The 23,198-nt window shown below is 34.0% G+C and overlaps 1 protein-coding gene across 2 annotated transcripts in view; it reads left to right on the forward strand.

The window, feature by feature from the left end:
* The window catches only part of SNTG1 (syntrophin gamma 1), a 137,015-nt gene that overhangs the window by 36,834 nt on the left and 76,983 nt on the right, over window positions 1-23,198 (forward strand). For both annotated transcript variants that reach the window (XM_026045924.1, XM_026045925.1), the window contains exons 7-10: window positions 9,170-9,272; window positions 10,410-10,492; window positions 12,102-12,232; window positions 16,238-16,367. In XM_026045924.1, the coding sequence (XP_025901709.1) occupies window positions 9,170-9,272; window positions 10,410-10,492; window positions 12,102-12,232; window positions 16,238-16,367 (447 nt within the window). The remainder of the gene's footprint in view (window positions 1-9,169; window positions 9,273-10,409; window positions 10,493-12,101; window positions 12,233-16,237; window positions 16,368-23,198) is intronic.

Here is a 23,198-nt window from a genome sequence, read left to right on the forward strand (position 1 = left end):
AATATAGAGTATTTTTTGTTCTCACATACTTTTTTTTTTTTTTTTTTTTCCTAATAATAAATGTGTTTGGAAGTCCCCACTTCAGTGTGAGAAGGACGCTGATTAAATTGGGCTTTACTATATCTCTCTAGTCTTTAGTTGACTTTGCACCCATAAGTTTCTATAACTATGATCAAAAGTTGGACTAGAATCTGTCCACTTCATCTTGTTATATTTTTCCTGGATTCTCTGTAACCTTTTGGCAACACAGTGCTGAAATCTGTAAATTTTGTAATCACACTAGTGTGAATTGTTCTTCCATTTCAGTAAGAGTTACACTAGTGTGAATTGTTCTTCCATTTCAGTAAGAGTTTTGTTTTGCTGTTGTTTTTATCACAAGTATTACAGATTACATCCAGGGTAGCTTTGATCTCTATTTGGTTTGGATAGTGGTAAATGGAACTGATCTCAAACAAAATCAGGGTCATATGTAGATTTCAGAGTGATCATATAAACGACAAGGCCACACAAATATTTTATTTTAATTATAAGTGTATAATGTCAGTATCACGCATGTTATAAAAATTAGTTGAAACAAAAATTTGGCTTAGTGATTTAAAAGATTTGACAGATGGCGGGATTGAGTAGTCTAGTGAAATACAAGGTGGTGAGTGTATCAGTGCCGTGAAGYTGTAATTTATGGAAAGCTACAGTAATGCTTTCTGTTGTCCAAAAGAATTCAAGTTTCAGTTTTCATGTCTTAGTAAGACTTAAAATGATAACAGTAGCATGGAATGGCTTCTAGCGTCATTGAAAGAAATAAAGCATTTTAAAAATAATTCAAGACATGAAATCAGAAACTTGAATTCTTTTGGACAAGAGGAAACATTGCCGTAACTTTCCATAAATTACAACAGCATGGTACTAGACAGTACATACAAGAGATTTGCTTGATTCCTTTTAGCTGCTTTAACTGATTAAATATATAATTATAAAAATGTCTATTTATGAATTAGCATGGAAATATAGTAGAGATGCAGGAGTTCAATATATAATGATATTTTTAAATTGGAATATCTATAAGAATTTAAAGCAGAGTATTTCTTAAAACTGTATGACTGTACACATTATTCAGAAGAGTAATCCTAAAGAAATAGAGCCATAAAGGGTAATATCAAGGTAGGTATTAGGTAATAGGTAATATCAAAGGTAAAAGGTAATATCAAAATATAGGCACATTTTTTATTCAGCTCTGGTATATAATTCTGGTTCTTTGGGGATTTTCTTATTTTCTTGTCAAGAATAACTGTATATTATCTGAACAGTGAAGAGAGATCTCTAAATGAAACCTCAGATTTCAATTTATTCAATGCTTATTCTTTCTTCAGAACATTAAAATACAGTTCTATTCATATTATGCATGCTCCAGTGTATGTTATAGAGGTCAATGTAAATTAGAATGTAATATGCAACAAAATACCAACTTGATAATATTCAAAATACTATTTCCTTGCACTATGCATTTTTTCATAAACCAAAATTCTGTGTTTAATTTCCTCTTCAATTTCATGTTGGAATGAAAGATAACTTAATGTAAAGCTGAGTGGTTGATGAATGTATGTGTGTGAAATTGTTTCTTTCATGGACCACAGTCCAAGACCAATAGTAGTCCATGGAATATGGGTTGAGAAACATTCCACAAACTCATTGCTTGGGACCTTTGTTTAAGACTGAAACTTGACTGGGATGAGGCTAAGAGAATGCTGGTAGATCACTGAAAGCAGACATGTATACAGTAGGACCTTCTTTTCTGACTACTTTTTTAGTCAAATCCAATTTTTGGTGTGCTGTCATGCAATCTGTTAGTAGAGTCAGAATGTAAGGGATTAACATTTCTTTTTATTCTGATTTTTCAGAATACACCGTGAAATATTTGGATGAGGAACAGTAAAGTACATGGAGTTCCCATGTGCTTTAGACCAGTTTTGACAAGTGAAGTTCTAATTCCTTGATTAACCTACTTTGGCACGAGACTATTGGTCGTCTAATGAATTGATATACTATAAACTATGAACTATGATGACCAGCTAATGTAGTCTTTAATAAAACAGAAAATTAGAGTATAAGACCTAAGAATGCAAATTAAGCACTTTGTCTGCTCATAGCAATACATTTTCTGGCTAATGCTCATTACTAGTGATGCAATTAATATGTGATGAATATAAAAATGCTTCCAGAGCTTTACAGATTTTTTTTCCCCCTCAGGCTTTTTCAATGTTATATTTTACTGATACTTTCTTATATTGATTTTGAAAGGCTAATCACACATCTTAACAGTAAATTCAGCCTATTGCTATTCTACTTGAATGATTTCTAAACATTTTAATGCTTATTGGAGATCATAATAATGTTTAGAATTTTTTTAAAAAAATGATGCTGGATCTTTTAGACATTTTAGTAAGTATTCTGTTTCACAGATTTTTACCTTGCAAATTAAAAACAGATTTTCTTTCAAAATTTGGTTGTAAATATATCACTAAAGTAACACTATTTGCTTCTCTTTTTCACTTGGAATTGCACTGGAAAAGAAGTTACAGGATATTGTGCCTTCTGTGTGGCCTTTATTTGGTCCTCTGTTGCATCATGAAAGGTTTGGGAAGGTGATTGTGTAAGAATTAATTATACTTCCAATAAATTACTTCTAAAATTATTCACTTTTTCCAGCATCTTCATTACACTTATACATGTTATTTACATCTCATTGTTTTAGTCATTTCTTATGAACAAATTGTGTAGATGCATCTTAGCATCAGCTAATGCAAATGGCATGCTTTGCATGTGGGCTTGAAACTTGATTACATCTTTACTTCAAAATGTACATCACTTATTTTTCTACTAAATAGAAAATATTGCTTTATATACAACCGTTGAGGTCACGTGTTCCATTCTGTGTTCTCTATGCTTTAGAGTCTATGAAACTATTAAAAGAGGTAGGGCAAAGATCAGTGACAGAAGCCAGAAGACAAGTGTAATCAGAGGTATAAGATGTGCACCCATGAAAACACCTGCTATCTAGCTCAAATAACGCTGTCACTTGGAATCAGGAGTAATTCAGTTTCTAAATGGTCATTCTGATGGGACTTGTCAAAAGTCAGCAAGCCTTGAATCTCTGTGTATATTGCTCTGAAATTATCTTTTATATAGTGTCTGAGTTACTGGAGGATTCACTGAGTCAGTGCTACCTTGATTTAGTTCCTACCTCATCCTAGAAGCCTAAAACCTCTTTCTGCCACTTTTCAAAGTAGTTGCTTAGTGGTAGGCTCTGTAGGGACTCTATGCGATAACTGTGAATATTACTCCAGCCTCCTGCCAGCTCTTAAAAGACTGCTTTCATGGAGCGATCTGCAGTAGAGAGTTCTGAACAGCAGAGCATGTCTTCCTTCACCCTTGCCTCAGACACCATCCTGCCCTACAATTCCTACCCCAGGTGGGAGGAAGCTCCCAGTTTTAGTGTACTATTTTTTTTTTTTTTTTTGAATTGTCTCATTTAGGTACTGGAACCAGACAGCAAAAAGCTAAAAACTACACATATGCTAATATCAAAGTACGTTTTCAGATGTGCTGGCTGAGTTGGAACTGTTAACGATGTTTTAGTTTACTATGTACATCAATAAGTGAATTCTCTGAAAAGGAGGAAAAGCTGTGATAGTTTTAACTCTTATCTTTTTTGTATACCTTCTATACTTGGTAAATATTGTGATAAATATTACATCACAGGAATTTACAACTTATCATACAGTGATATATGCTTATAATGTGAATCTTCTTTATTGTCTAAATATAAACTTCATTAGAGAAATGGATTTTGCTGTAAAGTGCAGTAAGGAGTGGCATTTGCTCCACTTCTGGAGGTCTGCACATCTTGAGGAATATACTAGTCTTCTGATTTGATCTTTATCACTTTACTGGTGGGTGGGTAAATTTTACATGTAATTTAAGAATAGATTTATAAATTATTGAGGAAAGAATATTGATTTAAGTCAGAGGAAGGTCCTGCCTCAGTGCTTTCTTGAATATATTGAAAGAGACTTGAGCCTATATGAAGTTATTTTCTTGAACTAGAAATTTTATAAAAAATTAAAGGGTAATATAATTATGGGCATTATTGAAAATTCCTTTTTTTATTATTATTATTGTTATTTTGTTGTTGTTATTATATTCAAGTTTACTTGGTCATACTATACACCATCATAAAATTCACCTCTTTAAACTGACGCTTTGAAGTCATTACATTTAATGTAATGAAAATATAGACACTGTTGCTTCAGAAACTCATTTCTTTTTTCCTAATTCTAATATTTAGCACAATTACTTCTTCAGAAAACAATTATTTTTGCTTTTCTCACTTCAGTCCTAAAGATGCTTGCTTTATAAGATGTATATTGCAGAAGTGTAATGTACTCTTCCCATTCTAGTACGTTTATGATTTGAGAAAGTTTGCTGATAGCGTTTAAAGGTTCTGTTTGATATTTAACTTTTTTTTCATCAAATAACCGTACATAAAAACAAAAAATAATCATGTGACATCTAAAACAGCAGCAGAAGTTTAAGGGCAGTATTGTACCGTAGAGGAAATAAAAAAAAAAAAAAAAAAAATTCCAGTATTAATAGAAACGCTAAATTGCTTTTATTTATTTAATTCAATTTATTTATTTAATTTGAGTGTCTGTAGTGACACATTAAATACTACAGTTAATCATCATTGAAATTAAAGTGAATCCATGACACAGGTGAATTAATACACCCAAAATCTAGAGCTTTATAGAAAAATAATGCATCTCAAATGTTCAGTACAGCATCAAGAAATAAAACAGAATGCTACTTTTGAATGATCTAGAGAATAAGAATATTTGTTTAATGGTGTCTGGATATGCATTTTCTGCAATCAGCAACGCAGTGTTTCCCAAATCATCAGGTCAAATGCATAGAGGCCTCTTCCAAAAAGAGAGTTTCCCTATTTTCTTGAAAGAATGTGCTAGGCCATGAGGTGTACTAATGAGTTATATCTTACAGTAGAAATTTTGTCAGGAAAAGAGTCCATAGTTTCACATAGCTTGCCACATATGAAGAAAATCCTAAAGTAGAAGATGCAGTATTTTTGTTTTGAATTTTTCAAGATAATTTCTGTGTTTATTAGGAATTACTTTTCCTTGCTTCTTTTTCATTTTTTTAGAAGTTAGATCAAATTGCATCTTTCCAGATACTACAGGAAACATTTCAAGTGATTTGATAGAAACAGAATGAAAAAAAAAAACAAACACTTTACATACCTTTCATTTTCTTTTAGCAGTAGTGAACTGGAAATCACATGCTTAAAGGGCTGTAGTTCTCTAGTGTTGAACAGCTTTTTATACACAGTAGGGATGAGACTCTGATATTATCCCAAGACTGATATGGATTACTGCTAATGGCTCATATTGTCTTTGGAAATTTGACTATGAGTTTGACTGTGCAAGAAGTGCAAGAAATTAGGAGTGCTGTTTCTTAAAATAGCCACTTCTTATTTTCAAAGAAAGCAATTCATCATGGACTTACTGAATTCATCAAATAGACAGCTAGATTTTACAAGATGTATGAAGTGCTGGTTCTTCCAATGTGTTCTGCCTTATGTTGGAACTTTTTTTTTCTTTTTCTAGAAATGGGATCAGTAAACTGGTACAAAGGGCAAGGGAGAAAAAAATTACTTGAAAATCAGTCACCCATTTAACCAGGCTTGAGAAATGCAATCTAAGTCCTACACTTTAGAAGGCTTGTATAGAGTGTTAGTAAATAATAGACCTAGTATATTAATAGAGCTATGGTGGACAGTGCTAAGTATTTGAGTCTAGGAGTGGTTATTGCAAGGATACTGAGGAGATGTTAGAGCTTCTCTGTGTCAAAGCTTCTCCTTGTTGCAATAACTTTACTAGACACTGCATATTGCACTCTGTAAATGAATGACTAGAAATTGAACAGTTAAGTGACATATCTTGTGACCTTAATAGTACCTGAAACCTCATAATGTGCCTTATCCAGTGTACTAAGATGTTTTACTAGGAGATCTGAATTAATCTTACAACTTACTCTCATTCATTCACCTTGATAATTAAAGAAGATTAAAGAAGAAATAATATTTTTATTATAATTTTTATTTAAAAAAATGTAATTGGTACTAGAAATCAGTGATCAGCCAGCAATTGTAAGCATTATCTCTATTTAAAATATTTTTGAAAGTACAGACAATTCTATAGAATAAAAATTTTGATGTGGATTTTTTTTTATTTTAATTTGCTGACAAAACATGATACCACTTTAATACTACTGTTCAGCCTCCCATGATGAAAGACCTCCACAGTTATCTATTTTTCTAATTGAAAATAGCCACTACCCTGGAATGGAAGCATAGCAAAATACCTTATTTAAACTTGGCAACTAAAATATGAGGTATTTAATGTAGTTGTACCAGAATATACAAGTAGATTTCAAATTCAGAAAAGAAATCCTGAAAATTTTTCCAATAACTACAGTTTCTTAATAAAACTTTGTTTAATTTTGTTTCATCCTTTCAGGATGTAGAAAATAATCCTCAGCTTTAGAATTTTCATCTGTTTTTATGTTGCATATTATGTGTGATAGGCACTGGTAAAAATCAGATTAGTTAGTTACTCTGATCAATGTAGAATTAAGTTGCCTTATAAATCAGAAAATATGCTGTAACTTTCTAAAGAATGTATAAAGGATTTTGACAGTCTGCTTCCCTCATGTTTGAAATAAATATTTATTGAATTATGACTACAGTAGCCAACTATCACCAAATGTCTGACAATGTATACAGAATAAATGTATCTTCATATATCTTTATTTTTATAGCATATATAAATATCAATTACTTTGCCATTCCTGAGCATGAGCTTCTCTGATATACTGTAAAAACCTTCCTTGGTATAAGTAGATTTCCTATTGTACTTCATTCTTTTTGTATGTGGAGAAGAAAAAATATGGCATAATACATGAAATCTAAGAAGGAACTTTGAATGGGGACACAAGGTAAATGAATCCTATAAGTCACACTTAATTGAAAACAGGTCAGTACTGGTTCCTTTTTTATGTAAAATAAAGATATAATTTTCAACAGAAAGCTTGAAAAGAATAATTAATTAATTTAATTAAAAATCTCATTTTCTTCTACTAGGCTTATTTCCTGGAATGATTTTGGTAATGATTAGAAAGTAAATGAAATAGGATTGAGGGCTCGTGTCATCTTTGCCATAATCATTAAGTAGCTTATTTAGACTTTTAGAGAGTTTCTAAACTCCTTTTTTTTTCAGATGGTTTAGAGAAAAAGGTCACAGCAAACTACTTATGGCAACCTCTGGCCTTAACAGAACAATTTATTATCAAACTAAATCATATATGCTCATGGTTTGTCTAAATCTTAGAAATGGAAAGATTCTGGGACAGAGTTTACTGACTCAGCTTCTTCAAATATTATCCACTTATTCTTACACATCTTGAAAGGTGACTCTGAAAGTTATAAATACTAATGCTGCAACTTTTCCCTCCCCACTTTCCCCCCCCCGCCCCTGAATAAAAGAGCATATTTAACAAAGCGGAAAGCAGCTCTGTTTCTTCTGCACTTTGTCCATCTTGTCAACATCTATCATTTCAACACAGAACACATTCTGTTAACTTCTACCTTGAATATGACTATTCCAAACAACATAAGAGAAGAGAATGATGCCTTCTTATGAAGCCTAAGGATACACTGTGATTTCTGTGGTGTAATTCAGGACTTTTGAGTCTTGATCTAAACTATTAATGCACGGACTACAAGCCATCTAGTTTCTGTGAAATAAAGACTACTTACTGGTTCTGTGATATAAAACATTTCAGAAGGGGTAAAGGTTCCTTGAAGAAGCAAACTTATGTTACAATTGAAAGTTTGGGAGACCATTTAGAATGGTGAATGATTTTCTTTGGTGTTGTGAGTATTTATTCATACACATACATATAGATATACACACTACATTGCAAAGTATGATTTGACAACTACTGTTGTATCTCAAAGAAACAATAACCTAAAAATTCATAAAGGATTTCAGGTGCTGAGTGAGATATGCTGTTGTCAGATTTCCTATTGTAGCAACCAGTATTGAATGGGGACTGCTTGTGCATAAATCAAAGTTTACATTTTTCTTGAAGAATTCCTTTAAGTTAGCTTTACATAATGGAAGGACTCCTCTTGAAAGCCCCACATTACAGTTGCATATAAGTAAAGGCGCAGAATTGCTTATTAACATGCTGATTCCTATGTATAAATTAAATAATAGAAATCCTACATAAAATAGTTTATTTCAAGAAGAAGCATACAAGAAAGGTTACTTACGATTAATTCAAATATGATGAAAATACAGCAGAAATAGAACAAATATATACTAGCTTAAGACATTTGCCTAATATGTCACTCTGTAAGAACTTCCCAAACATTCTTGCAGCTCTTTGCTCAAGAATTGCAGTTACTAACAGAGCACATCTGAAGTCTCTGTAAGAACAAGCAAAATCAACTCTTAAACATTTTCTAGGTACTAAAGTCAGAAAAAGATGTTTCTTCTCTGAAACCCATTATTTATTTGACTTAATATATTTTTCTCTCTTTTTTCAGTTTTATGTCTCCATATAATGGACATTTTGCTTAGGTGTTCTTGTGCTGCAGAGAAGTTCTACTGTACTTCTCTGGGGAAGTGTCTGGAGTTCCCCTTCAGCAGTGCCTGGTTTCAGTGTTTCTCATCATGGGAAAAAACAAAGATGGGAACAAGAACAGCAAGTGCAATTGTGGGAGATAGCAGGAGGGCTAAGAACATTTATAGGTGATTTGCTTATGTGCAACTGACAATGTCAGGTAGAAGTAATAGCTCCAGCTAGTGGTAATTAGGAAGCCAATTCCCTTTACCACTGTTATCAATTGGAGTAACTAGGTGCACAGCAGATATAGCAAGCTTCTCTTCTTACTTTCTCCTGTAAAAATATGCCATTGTAATCAGTTGCAAAGCAGTTGTGGTCTGATATGTGAAATCTGCATGCCTTTACTTACATTTGCAGTATTTCAGCCGCATATTTATTGCACAACATCCTTTTTGTTTTCTCCCTTCAGGTTCAGGTGCTTCGCAATGCAGGGGAAGAAGTGACCCTAACTGTATCCTTCCTGAAAAGAGCACCTGCTTTTCTCAAACTGCCACTGAATGAAGATTGTGCATGTAAGCTTTTATTACTTGACCAAAAACAAAATGTAACAAAACAAACTATTCAATGAACATGTGAATTCTTACATTTTCTCAACATACTGTGCATTGACAGTGATTGACAGGAGATTTTTCAGCCAGTATTGGCATGAATATGAGCTGCCTGTCTTACCAGATGTTGTATTAGCATTCATCTCAAGTGAAAGATTATTATCTTTGCTTGACAGACCAACCACCAGGCACTTGACTTGTGTGAATTGTCAAAGCTACAGCTAAGTCAACGCAGTTCTATTGATTTACCGTAACTTACACCCAGATGCACTGTATTTTAAAGGCATTTTTCAGGCCACATCTGAGAACATTTCCGTTTGGAAGAGTTTTGTTTGCCAAATGTGAAAATGAGATTTTGTATTTGGAGGGCTTAACATCTCAATCAGAGGCTTTGGTAGAGGTGCCTGTGTTCCTAAAAATGAATTAATATACCTGACTAGCATTTTGTATAAGTCCAACAGAGTTTTAGTCAACTAGCCCCATGAGAAACATGTGGAGACAACTGCCTTGCCTTAATTATATCCAATTATAAGTGTGGGTGCATAATTATAGACATTTCCAGCATACTTAAGTATCTAGGTATGTGTGGGCTTCTGGCTTTAGTCCTGCCTGTTTTCCTTCTGTTTCTATCTCCTAAAAGAGTAAAATTATTGCTTGATTTTTAAGCTATAAAGCAACTAGTATTTAGCTTTGAGTTTTAAGTTAGTAGGACACAGTGTGGGCTATAAGATAATTTTTATACAGTCTTTTATTGAGGTAGTGTTTTTACTTTTTTTCTACTCATATATAACATTTTAGAAAGCATGACTAGAGAAAATATAGAACATGGGAAGTGTTTTCATATTCCTTCATGTTTTGCAAAACAGCAGGGAAACGTTTCTTGATCCTAAGTAAGCTTCATTCAAAGCGAAAGATAATTTTGATCACTTTACAGGCCTGAGGTTAAGAAGCTGATTTATGATGTGGTGTTGAACCAGAAAAAATACGAATGTCAGACAAAACTAAAGTGGGTGGAGGATGCATAGATGCGTACACACACATTTGAACTATAACATTATAGATTAATGTTTTTTTTTTTTTTTCTGTTCATATTTGTATTAGGTGCCCCCAGTGACCAAAGCAGTGGCACATCTTCCCCACTGTGTGACAGTGGTTTGCATCTCAACTACCATCCCAACAATACGGTAAGAGCTTGCATTTCCTTGATTCCTTGACGGAAGAATAGCACCATAATAATGTAGTGGAAATAACTAGTAACAGAGAACATAGAAAGAGCTAATTATTGTTGAAAATAAATAGGCAGTTCCATAAGGGACAAAAAGAGGTACCAGATACTGTGGCTAGGAATTTAGCTATGACAAATCACACCAGCTGATGTTATACTCTGAGAAATGTGATTAGTATTTTTATTTAGCAATACAGATTTAATAGAAATATGTTCTATCTCTGCTTGAGCAGCAGAAGAGTTTAAATCAGGTATACTTAAAAATGGCAAAGAACTTTTCTAGAAGATTGTTTTCCAAGACGTTTATTTATTATTTAGAATTTTTGTAAATTCTAAACAAACACTAAGCAAAATATTTATTACAGATATGCAAAAAACCTTAAATATTAGAATTGTTCAACAGACCTAACCGTTTCTATGTTATGACTTATTTTGCTGTTATATTTAACAAGTTTTTAAACAGAAAACAAGAGGCTAAAAAGTCACAGAATCACAGAATATGCAAGGTTAGAAGGGACCTCTAGAGATCATCTAGTCCAACCTTCCTGCTCAAGCAGGAACACCTAGAGCACGTGGCACAGGGTGGCATCCAGGCGGGTTTTGAAGACCTCCAGAGAAGGAGACTCCACAACCCCCCTGGGCAGCCTGTTCCAGGGCTCTGTCACCCTAACAGTAAAGAAGTTGCTCCTCACCTGGAGACGGAACTTCCTGTGCTCCAGCTTATGGCCATTACCCCTCGTCCTATCGCTTGCCACCAATGAGAACAGCTTGTCACCTTCCCTGCATTCTCCCTTCATGTGACTTTTTAGTCTCTTGTTTTCTGTTAAAAAACTTGTCATAGCTAAATTCCTAGCCACAGTATCTGGTACCTCTTTTTGTCCCTTATGGAACTGCCTATTTATTTTCAACTTCAAGGAATAACTTCTTGACCACTATTGTTTCATATAGAACTTTATGGAATAGGTGCTATATGTTTGTGTGTTTTTAATAATAAATTTTGATCATTTTACTCTTTAAAACCATTTCTTACTCAGTAAACAATCTACATTAATTAAAAAGCACTATGGATTAAACAGTGGATATTAAATACTCATTCTTCACAGATATGATGAATGCATTATTAGCCTGGATTTTATTATGAATAGTGTCTTGTATAAATAGGTCGAATTCAAATATTGATCATGTATGTAAACATGCATGGGGCCACAGGAAATAAAACAAAATGAATTAGGATTGCTTAGTGAATAATTTGTAGAAAACCTGTATCCTGAATAAAGGTGAAAAAATAATATCTGATAATGTGATCTGTGTTATCTGTGCCATTTTCATTCCTCTGCCATTTTATTTACTGTTCCTCTAAACATATTGATACTTAAGTTATTGGGTTTTTTTTTGTCTGTGAAAACTCCAGTGATTGCTAAATCTAATATAAAAAGATTTGGGTAAAGCAAAGACTATACTAAATGAAGTATAAAGTCTTTGATCTCTCTTTCTTGCTCTCTCTCTCCAAATCTGTGCTGATTTATAATGAAGCCAAAAACCAGAAGGACCTTTTTAATGTTTTTCAGGATACATTATCATGTTCCTCGTGGCCAGCATCCCCAGGACTTAGATGGGAAAAACGGTGGTGTGATCTCCGACTAATTCCACTTCTTCATTCACGTTTTTCTCAGTACCTCCCAGGATCAGATTTGTGCAGGTAAAGAAGTTCAGAAATTTTTGATTCCTTGGTGAAAAGTAACAATATTTAGAAATCTCTCTTTTTAGAGTAGTGCCATTATTAGCTTTACCGTAGCTGTTGGAGATGCAGAACATGGGAAATGTCATCATGGCCCCTGTAGCTTCATCTAGCCTTGTATTCTGCTCTTATGTCAACCAGGACCAGACACGTGTGGAAGATCTAGTGGTGAGCAACTTTCTCAGTCTGTGTGTGCACAGACTGTTCTGTCTGCAAGAGCTCTTTTTCCTTTTTTTTTTTTTTTTTTTTTTTTTTTTACCAGCTGCAAGTTGAGCCAAGAGGACAGTTTACATGTGGGGCCCCGAATCAGAGGGTTATGTGGCCAAGACTGCAGCAAAAAACAGATGAGGAGCACAGCAATGGCCTGAGATGACAAGTGGTGATATACATAGTTCTTTCAAAGTATCCAGAGCCCAGATCCTGTGGACATGCTGTGGCTAAGTTGTTCTCAACCACTAGTGGCTGGGTCCTGAGGAGGGGGACGAGGGTAGACCCAGCACCCAGAACCTAAGCCAAAGCTCTCAATTGACCATTTTTCAATTCTAGATCTTGTACAATTCTAGGTCCTGTATTTTCCTACCTAAAGGATCCGTGTTATCTCCATTTAGGGAAACCTCTCTGTAACACCGATTATCCTTGTTGTCTTTTCTGTTTCTTTGCTACTTATAATATATCTTCTGTGAAATAAGGTGACTGGAAAGCCAACAGAATCTCTCCTGATTTATGCCTTATATAAGGGCATAATAACCATTTCTGCTTTCTTCTCTGTTCCTTTTCTAATACTTCCTGATAACCTTCTGCCTTCTGACTGATGCTGAGCACTGAACTGATGGTTTTCAGAGAACTATTTGCAGTAATTCTTGTACCTCTTTCTTGAATGCTAACAGCTATAGGAGGGCTCTTCACTGTATATATAGCTAAGTTTATTCTTACTCACAGGCACTACTTTGCATTTATTAACATTGAGTTTCATTGCCATTTTATCTCCCTATCACCGTGAAAGTTGTCTGTAATGCATAGTCAGCTTTAGATTTATTGCATTGTATTGCACTGCTACATGACATTACTTAACTTAATGTTTCACTAGTTCCAATTCATTACTATCAAAATAGTTTAATAGAAATCAGAAAGGAAGACAGTAGCATTCTGAAATTATTACTGCTTTTCAAGCGTTATGCATTTTAAATGAAATGAAAATAGCTGCAAAGTCCAAGGAAGGAAAGTATCTAAATGTGATCATAATGGTTAAAACATTTAAATACCAAAGTATTACATTATTTTCACCATGTAAATGTATTTATATACATATATATATATATGCTATATATGTGTAAAATGAAGATACAGTAGCAACTTCTGTGACTTCTCGCTTGTAGTTTATTAACTAAAGGACAATTGTGTATAGCTTCAGAGTATGTTACTCTATTATTTCGATTGCTAGCAATTAGAAAGTTTAGTCTTAAATTAAGCACATAGGGCTTACTAATTGTGAGGCTGATTGTAATAAACACTGAGTTTGTTATACAGCCATGATGTCTTCCAGCTATTCTTTCTCTCTTTTTTTTTTTTTTTTTTTTTTTTTTTTCCACTTTGGTGTTTGAATCTTGGAAGAATAGTGGATCTTTTTACATCCTGGTTTCTCATCTGGCACTGCTGGTTTAAAATTTCCCGTTCTTCCATGTAAATACACACACTGCCACAGAGCACATATATTTGTGCTCTGAGTCACATATATTTGCTGATAAGACCCTTTTTTTTTTATCCTGCCAATTTCTCCAAAACAGGTCTATATTTCATACATTTCCTCTTTTAATACTGGTACTGAATTAGCTAATAATGTGTTATGATGAGACCAAAATCTCATTACTGACAAACACGGAAGAAGCTGTATATATATAGCTAAGAACATACAAGAATAATATTTTAATAGTCTAACTGTCCAAGTTACTCAAGTTACAGAAAAGTCTTATTCATATTTCTGCCAAGATTAGGCATAAATGCCTTCCTGATATATTTTTCTAAGTGTTATCCTTACATTTCCATTGCTGCAGTAAGTCCTACAGTATCCCTTTGCTATCTTCCTCAAGAGCTAGATTTATGATGATTTACCGGTGCCTTGAGGTCTTGAGATCTTTTCATCTTTAGGAGATGGGAACATGTTCTTCACCTTCAGTTTTGGCTTGGCTTGAGATTATTTTATCATAACCTGCTTTGTTCTTACTGGTTCTCAGTTACAACCTGCAAATTACACAAAAACCTCCCCAATCTCGGGGCTATTGCATGTTATGCATTCATCACTCAGGTCTGCCAGCTTTTCCTTAATGAGCTTAAGGAAAGCTCATTAAGCTTTCCTTTCACAGAGCTTAAGTCAAAGCAGGTTAGACAATATCACCATTAGATTGCTGAACTATAACCAGCTCAGGCCAAGGCAGTCCTAGAGAAGTCCTGATACTTTATTAAAACACCTGCAGGTTTTGACGGGTAACAGCAGTAAACAGTAAGCAATAAACAACAGGCAAAGTCATATTTACCTGGCAACATAGTCCTCCTCCTGGGCAGGAGACTGTACTGGCTCACTGTACTGAAAGGAAGCCTGATCTCTGCATGATCATGTAGATGTCTTATCCATGTTATCCAAGTCTTATCCATGTTAGGATATGTAAGCTTTATCCTCCATTCAGAGCTTGCTGTCATGTCTGGATTCTTCAAAGCAAAGGAATGGCTCTATTTCTTTTTAATGCTTCTCCTGCCAAGGAAAAGCCTTTACTTGACATGGATACAGCAGATACCTTTACGCTTGATATGGATACACTCTACATTTGATATAAATTGAATCTAGTTTTAAGAGGTAAAAGATAACTTTGTAGAATGGGTATCTATCTTGAGATGCCAGAAGCTGTCATAAATGACACTCAGTTTTGAACTAAAGATAACATTGACTTTGCATGAGGCACTCTTAAAGAATCTGAATGATGTGTGCCTAATTTTCAACTATGAATTGATCGCAAATGGATGTAATTGTAGTAGAATGCTAACAGTGTAACTTGGTATTCTCTGTGTGCTTAGTAACCTGTTATTTTAGGAGACGGATTAATATTGAGCTCTTTTGGTTCTAAAGCCAAACACATGTGAGCCTTCCAAAGGCTGTTAGCCAAAAAGGCTATTTACTGAGGAAATTAGGTCTGTTACTGGTTTGGCACCTGAAAGTTTTCTCTTGTTTTGTAATTGCTTGGCACTCGACTGTGGTAAGCAAGTCTATAATGCAGAACATTATGTGAGTGCCCAGAATGGCAACGGATATAGACACCTGGATGGCCACTGCTTCTGTCGATGGATGTCCATTACAATTCCACTGTATTCTAATGATTCAATATCCATAAATGTAATGTGAAAAATCATGAATGCTACCTGGTCAGCTATGAATTCTCAAAACCTTTCCATAAATGTTTTAAAGAGGATTATTTACAATCAAAACTCTATACCCAAAAGAAGCCAATGAGGGGTATTCAGGTAGTGATCTTACTGCATTAAACAATATTTTAGAAAAATAAAAAAAAAGGTTGTTGAGAAAAAGTGTGTCCCACGAAATTTCATGGAACATTGTCTACAGTGTCCAGTGTATACTTTCCTTCTCTTTGATCTGCAGTGATGGCATTAAACTGAGTGTTAACTCTTTGATGTGTATCCATTATTTCTCTTGTTTAGCTTTGATGTTACATACAGTTGGCTAAGGTGCCATGGAGCTATTCTATATTTTTTATAGCTACACCATCTATAGAAACTTAATATAGCATGGTTATTTTAATGTCAGATAATTATAAAGCAGGAAAACCAGCAATTTATCAGTATTCAGTGGCTAACCTTCATTGTAGTTGAAAGAAAAGCTTTTCTACAAGTATTGTTAGGATGGTGTGTTAGAACAGATGAAATTTTCTTCTGACCTGATCTATTATGACATGTCTATAGGCAAAATGCGTTCCAAGTAATTGCTGTGGATGGGGTTTGCAGTGGAATAATTCAGTGTCTCTCTGCTGAAGACTGTATTGACTGGCTACAAGCAATAGCAACTAACATTTCCAACCTCACAAAGCACAATGTAAGTATGGATCCAAGTAAGCCAGAAGGTTTCCCAATCACATTTGATTGCAACTGTCGTAAAAGCCTAATGGGTTCAAACACAGAATTATCTGCATATAAACAATGCTTGAGGCTGCCTGAGAGAAGTCAAGTTAAGTTTGTCATCAAATCTGACTGTGAGAAATCACTGAATGGGAAAACATTCTCCCCTACAGCCATGTAGTTCAATTCATCACTATGAAAAATATATGCTTTTTAGCAATTACCAGCTAGGATTAGAAATCAGGACCAGATAGGAGAGAGTCAGGTGTAAGCAATTACAAAGCAAAGGGGAATTCTGTAGTTCATTCTAGCTCATTTATAGTCAAAAAAAAAAAAAAAAAGAAAAAGAAAAAGGGGATGGGGAGAGAGAGAGAAACACCTTTTTATAAAGTCTATTACAATAATATTGCGATAAGAACTGAATTAGATATATTAGCTCTTAGATCTGTTTAGGTATTATTGTAAACAAGGAGAAACACAAGGGGCTCCTGTGGTATAAGTACAGATGTTCAGCAAAGATTAAGCTCATTTACACTTCACGCTCTTATGATTTCATCCGTGGGATAGATATAATTTGTACTGAAGCAAATATAAATGTTATGACAAAGTTTTGCCAAACTACAAGTCAGTTCAACAGAAAACTTTTCCAAAACACTTGCGGCATATTTTTGCATTTGGTAGATTGTATGCAAGTTTTCCTTTAGAAAAAAGGAAAGATGTCTTTCCTGTTTTCTCAAAAAGTGCAAATCACATGGGATAACTCCAGTATTTTAAAATGAGTTATAACAAGGAAACTCTTGAGGATTGAATTTATATTCTCTTCTTAAATCTGCTTTAGCCTCCTAAACCTGCCTCAAAATTTGCTTTTGTTTCAAATACTGGGAACACATTGAAGAAAGTTGTATTTCTTGGAGATTTATATTCAAGATACAAAGAAACTGTATTCCATCTGGCAGCAATATGTAAAAGTCAATGTATTACAGAAACGTGGCAGACATGAATTCATGAACCATCTGCAAGCTTCCATGCAGTACAAGCCAACTTCATTGCTATTTATTCATCCTTACAATGCTGTTGCTGTATAGAACTTCCTGTCTCACTAGGCATCCTGACAAATGAGGGTGCTATTTTTTTACTGTTTCCATCTTTAGTTCAGATTATGAATTATTCTTGCTGTGTGAAATAATGTATCTTTTAACTTTTTAACAATACATGAATGCACCCAGATTTTATATGTTAATGTTTTATGTAGCTCTGATGAACCTCTAATTGTGATTGCTTACTATAACTTCACTTTTGGTAATGTGTTGTGGTTCCATTATGTAGTTTCAACATTTTAAAAAGGAGGATAGTTTACAATTCTATCCTAGTATCCATAAGTTACAGAAACAATTGGAACTAATGTTTTAGAAGATGAAAGTAGTTAATTTTACAATTCTTATGCAAACCTTTCTATTTGCCTTGTCCTAATAACACCCAGTAGAGTAGCTGTGATTTAGCATTAGTCAGACTTTATGACTATTATCTATGAACATACTTTTAGATCTACCCTAATTGTTCTTTGCTGGTATGAATTTATGGAAACTGATAGGACTCTCCTGCTCTTGAAATACTCATGCTTTCTTTAAAAATACCATTTGCCTAAAAATTAGGTATTTAACAGCATATGATATAAGTGAAAAAAGAAACATTAGAAACGCAGGGGAAAAAAGAACTTTTACTCAGAACAATGACCAGAATAGAGATCCTCATATTCCTTTATTTGCAAGATGGTTATCGACATACACATATTGTTGAAGTCAGCATTTTTTTCCTCTGTGAGAGGCAATTACTATATTGCTCATAGTTGATTCTCCCTCAGGTTGGACTCCAGTATCAAGGAAATGAAGCAATTGAAGAGCTTTTGTAAGAGTATAGAGCTTCCAGTTTTGGCAAACTGAAACACATTTACTCTGCTGATTTTTAGTTTCACTTAACAACTTACTTCTATCTAGAGTTTATGTCAAACTATTATTTCTTTAATATATCATGTGGCTCATAGAAATGTAAACTTGGTTTCTCTGTCACATCTGCCTTTTTGGAACAGAAGGAAAAAAAGGAAAACAAGAAAGACTGTAAAAAACAAAATTGCTTATATAAACCTTTGCTTTTCTTTTCCTTTTCCTTTCCTTCTCTTTTCTAACAGGACCATTTGATACAAAGGTGGTATGACTCAATTGCAGGATCTGCAATATACCCAATGCCTACTAGATAGGAAAAGAGTAATAAAATATAGAAGTAGAAGGCAAACCCAAAATATCTTGATATCATCACCTTTGAAAACCAGTATTGCTAACTAAAAATAAATAATGGAGTTTTTATTTGGGGATTTCTCCTTCAGACTATATTTGTTGCTCTTGTCTATTCTCTATAGCAGATTTTTATATAATGAATGCAATGATATGTCCTACTGTGAGTGCAGTGATGCCCTTTTGCCTTTATTCTTTTATCATTTCCTTGGAAAACAGTGCAACAATCACACATTTATGCTTCTTACCTTGGAGCTGGCACTTGGCAAAGAATAAACAACAAAAACCTCAGAAAATAGGCAACAGAGATAAAACTGTCAAGCAAGAGGGAACAAAACAGCTAATTCTAAATTTAACACAAGAATTCCCATAAGATGTTAAAAGATTTATGACAGTATTTTAAAATAACTGAACTTCATTCCATGGTGGAACATCTAGGTAAATCTTACAAGATACCATGTATCTGTGAAATTAGCTGTACATGTCTCATTTTTCTGTTGCAACTGGTTTACTGATGCAATCAATAAGAACTTGCTTTGGAATGCTTTATTAGGTGAATATATCTATGTCAGTCATATGAAATGAACTGGTTTCATATTTCAGTTTTTTTTATTTGAAATACTGTGACAGACTATCAGGAAAGTGTGGATGCTCTGATGATAGTCATTTTAGAGTTTTCAGAGTTTTTATTACAGTTTGCTTATTTGTTTGTTTTCAGAAAAAGTCAGTCAACTTGACATGTCCTTGTCTTGTATTTTATGCAATTTGCTGCACTTCTTGTCTTATTTTACTTAACGTTGCATGGACCCTGTTGGCTGTGCCTTGATTATATCCTCTTGGGTGTACTGATTTAGCTGCAAAGAAAACATACCATTTTCCAAACTCCGGTGCTATTCCTCCAGTATTTAATCTGCACTTTTACAGTGTACATCAGTTTGAAGAAAGATACCAGCATGTGGCAGGTCAGGGAACCAGCACAAGTAAGGAGTCTTGGTATTCAAACAAATTTATATTTTATTCCTACATAGATATGGAGATAAAAGGAAAATAACAGCATATGTTATTTAATTTATACTGAATTTAGACTTAAGCATTTAGATTCTTTCTCTCCCTTTACTCCATAATTATTCAAATCTTTAGTTAACTTGAATAATTGACAAGTTATAATAAATCTATATTCTGGTTGGTTATATGCTATTTTAGAGAGATGTCATATCTGATCTCAACATACCTCCCTCGCATAAAGGATAGCAGGTTCCAGAATCTTCAGTTAAGGAAAAGTAAAACTTTTTTTCATTGATTTAAAATGGGAAAGGATGACAAGAATAAGGAAAGTTGGAACAGTATGAGTGAAATGTGGTAAGCCACTTGGACTTTTGCAGAGAGGCAGCATATGGAAGAAGAAAGTAATCTTTATAGGTTGCCTTTTCCTGCCTAAATGCCAAGTTACCCTCTCAATAAAAGTTGGAGACCTGCAGCTACTTTAACCCATTTTTTTTATTAATTTTTTTTTGCTCAAGGAATTGTTCAGTATTCCATTGTTGGTTTATTTTAAGTGAGAGTGTTTGGCTACTGAATCACAAACTACTGTTGATAAAGCAACATTTGGAAACCGGGAAACTGTCCCTCCTCTCTGCAGTCTCAAAACAAATCATGAATATCATTTATATTTTAAAGCAAAGTTAGTTTGTCCCAATTTAGATTATATTTTTAAAAGGTGGTTACATCAGCTGTGTGACCCTTCTTCCACAATGAATGAAAAAGTAATAATTAAAATAAATTGAAATACATTCAAAAGCCAAAATAACCACCTCAGGGCTTACATTATTAGCAGGGTAATGTGTTGAAAGCACTTTCTAAATTTGGTTGTCTTGCTTCATAAAGTGCTTCAAACATACAGCACATTCTAGTAGTACATATAGCTTATCTTTGCCTCAGGAAGAGATGAGACGCACAGGAAGAGGCAGAGGGGTGGAGGAGAAAATAGGAACTTGGGTGGTTCAGGCACAGTTTAGAGACAAGCCCAGCTGATGGAAAAATAGGCAAAATAATATATGCCCACTAGGCAGGTTCTTCTGCAGAGAAAGTGAGCGGAAGAACTTCCTGTTCATTTACTAATAAAATATAGTAGGGAACTCTGCATCAAGCTTCTTAGCTCCTTGTAATAGTGTCTTGTGTCTCGCACACAGTTAAATGGCAGGAATCTGTGTGGCAAGGTCTAGCCATGCTGACATCCTAAGTGACAGTATCTGCTATATGGCATAATGTTCCTGAAAATATTAATAACGTTTTGGATTATTATCAAAATGTCTCTCTCAATATATATATTTTTTTTACTTCATGTGGGTGATTTGTTATTCATTCCACAGTTGTACTTTATGTGACAGTTATCAGCTCTGCCTGGATAGGCAGTGAAAAGAGAACTTTATAACCAAAACATACATATCAAATTGAACTTTCTGAATTCTAATTTGTTTTCACTTATTCTGTGATAGGAAACCTAGACATTTATATACAGATAGAGAGAATGAGGAAATTATCAAATCCTTCTGGAAAGGAGGCAACCAGTTATTAAAAAAAAAAAAAAAAAGAAAAAAATGTTCACCTGCCCTTAGACTACTTAACGGTTCACTACCATAAAATAGAACATAAAATCCAACTAAGTGCTTGATACACATTAATCTTTTTGCATAGTTTTACCAGTATTCTCAAAAAGCTGACATAAAATCAACGCAAATATAGAATTTAGCTCTTTAACATGATAAATCCCAGTTTTAGTTGCTAGACTACTTTACAAATGGTATATGTTTTTTTAAATGCTTTTAATCATTACTAGATTATTCAGCTTCCCTTCTAATGTCATTTATTGAAGCCAAATAAATGTTCAGTAAATATTATTTTAACATATTACACTGAGCATTTAGGTAAAGATTTAAGCGATTTTTCCTTGGATCAAATTTTTCAGAGTTCAGTTTAAATATGTTCAGTTAATCAATATAGAGTTGGTTATCTGCATATCTCATATGCTTTGTACCACAAGAAGTCTCAAAACAAGCAGAGTAAAAAGCAATGTAGTATATCCATATTGCAAAAATATTGCAAGTCTGTGAATCATTTTAATTGGTGAATGTAAACTTATCACATTTTTTTTTCAGAGAAAACTCATCTGCTTAGGAAAAGACATCACCTTTATTGTTCATTACATTTACTACCTAAGGTAAATTTGTAAGGTAATAATAATAATAAAGATGAAAACTTCTTAGATGGCAACATGCTGTAGATTCTCAAGTAATTCAGCAGACTTAACAATATCCAGGCAGTTTTAGCAATTCCTGATTTTGATATCACATTGCCAAAGATATACAATTCTTTTTTTTTTTTTAATTAGATAAAAATGTTGGAATTTGATCTAATTTAAATGTTAAGCACTATTTCACAGAAATGTTAAGTATTCGGCCCTGAGAGGGAGTGGTTTTCTCCACCTAACCCTCCCCCTACGTAGACAATGAATAAAAATAATACATCTTTAAGATGTATAGAAAGGGATCCAGTCCTCCCAACTTAGGCACTTACTTCTGTTCCATTAACTCTATGAAGAATGTAGACATCTTCAAAGGGCAATTCACTCTTCTTGAATTAGCTACCTGCCTCTCCCTTTTCTAATAGGAAATGGCAAGTGGGTATTTTTTAGAATAATAGCTGAAAGGCTGGAAAAGTCATCCTGACATGTGAGACAGGAGATTTCAGTGTTACTCAGCCTGTAGGGCTAGAGGTGAATTTTTAGACTGTTGCCAAAAAGAAGGCCTGAGAGAGCAGGGCTGGTATTTGGGCCCTGCTCCAAAAGCAGATCTACTTGCTATCAATTGCAAGCCTCATAAAATTCATGTAAATAGCAGAAATCAAAGTTTCTTTTCTAGAACATGGCTCTCCCATACTATCCCTGGAGTAGGAGTGCTGCTTACATGCAGTAGATATAAATCATAGAATCATTATGATTGGAAAAGACCTTTGAGATCATCGAGTCTAACCATAAGTCCCTCAACACTATACCTGTTAATATGTACTTTTCTCCTTCAGCCACCTCCCCTGTCCTGTGTAGGTCATGACTGTAGTCCCCTATCATGACTAAGAATGGACACACATATTCTACTTCTTGTACTATAGTATATACAGGTCACAATAAAGTCTCTCCAGTAGTTCTTTTAACACAACCCAGAGGTTGGAAATAAAGAGTGGAAAGGGAGGCAGGAAGTGAGAAGAAGTAAAACAAACTCCTTTAGCCAGATTTGCCATTTAATTAAAAAGAACAACAGAAGCAGGCTTCAAAGTTATGTCTTCAGCTAAACAACTAAGCAATTTCTACATTTGTGAATATCTCCTTAGATGTTTTTTGCAATCCATAGTTTGAATTGCCAGTAGAACTGTCAAGAATGTTTTCATTTTTTGAGATCAAAATGAGATTAAAAAACGTTGATATCTTGAAAAGATGAATTGTATGTTATTTGCATTTAGTAACTTAT

Source organism: Nothoprocta perdicaria, unplaced genomic scaffold (assembly GCF_003342845.1).
Source record: "Nothoprocta perdicaria isolate Ctin4 unplaced genomic scaffold, notPer1 scaffold_417, whole genome shotgun sequence".
NCBI lineage: Eukaryota > Metazoa > Chordata > Aves > Tinamiformes > Tinamidae > Nothoprocta > Nothoprocta perdicaria.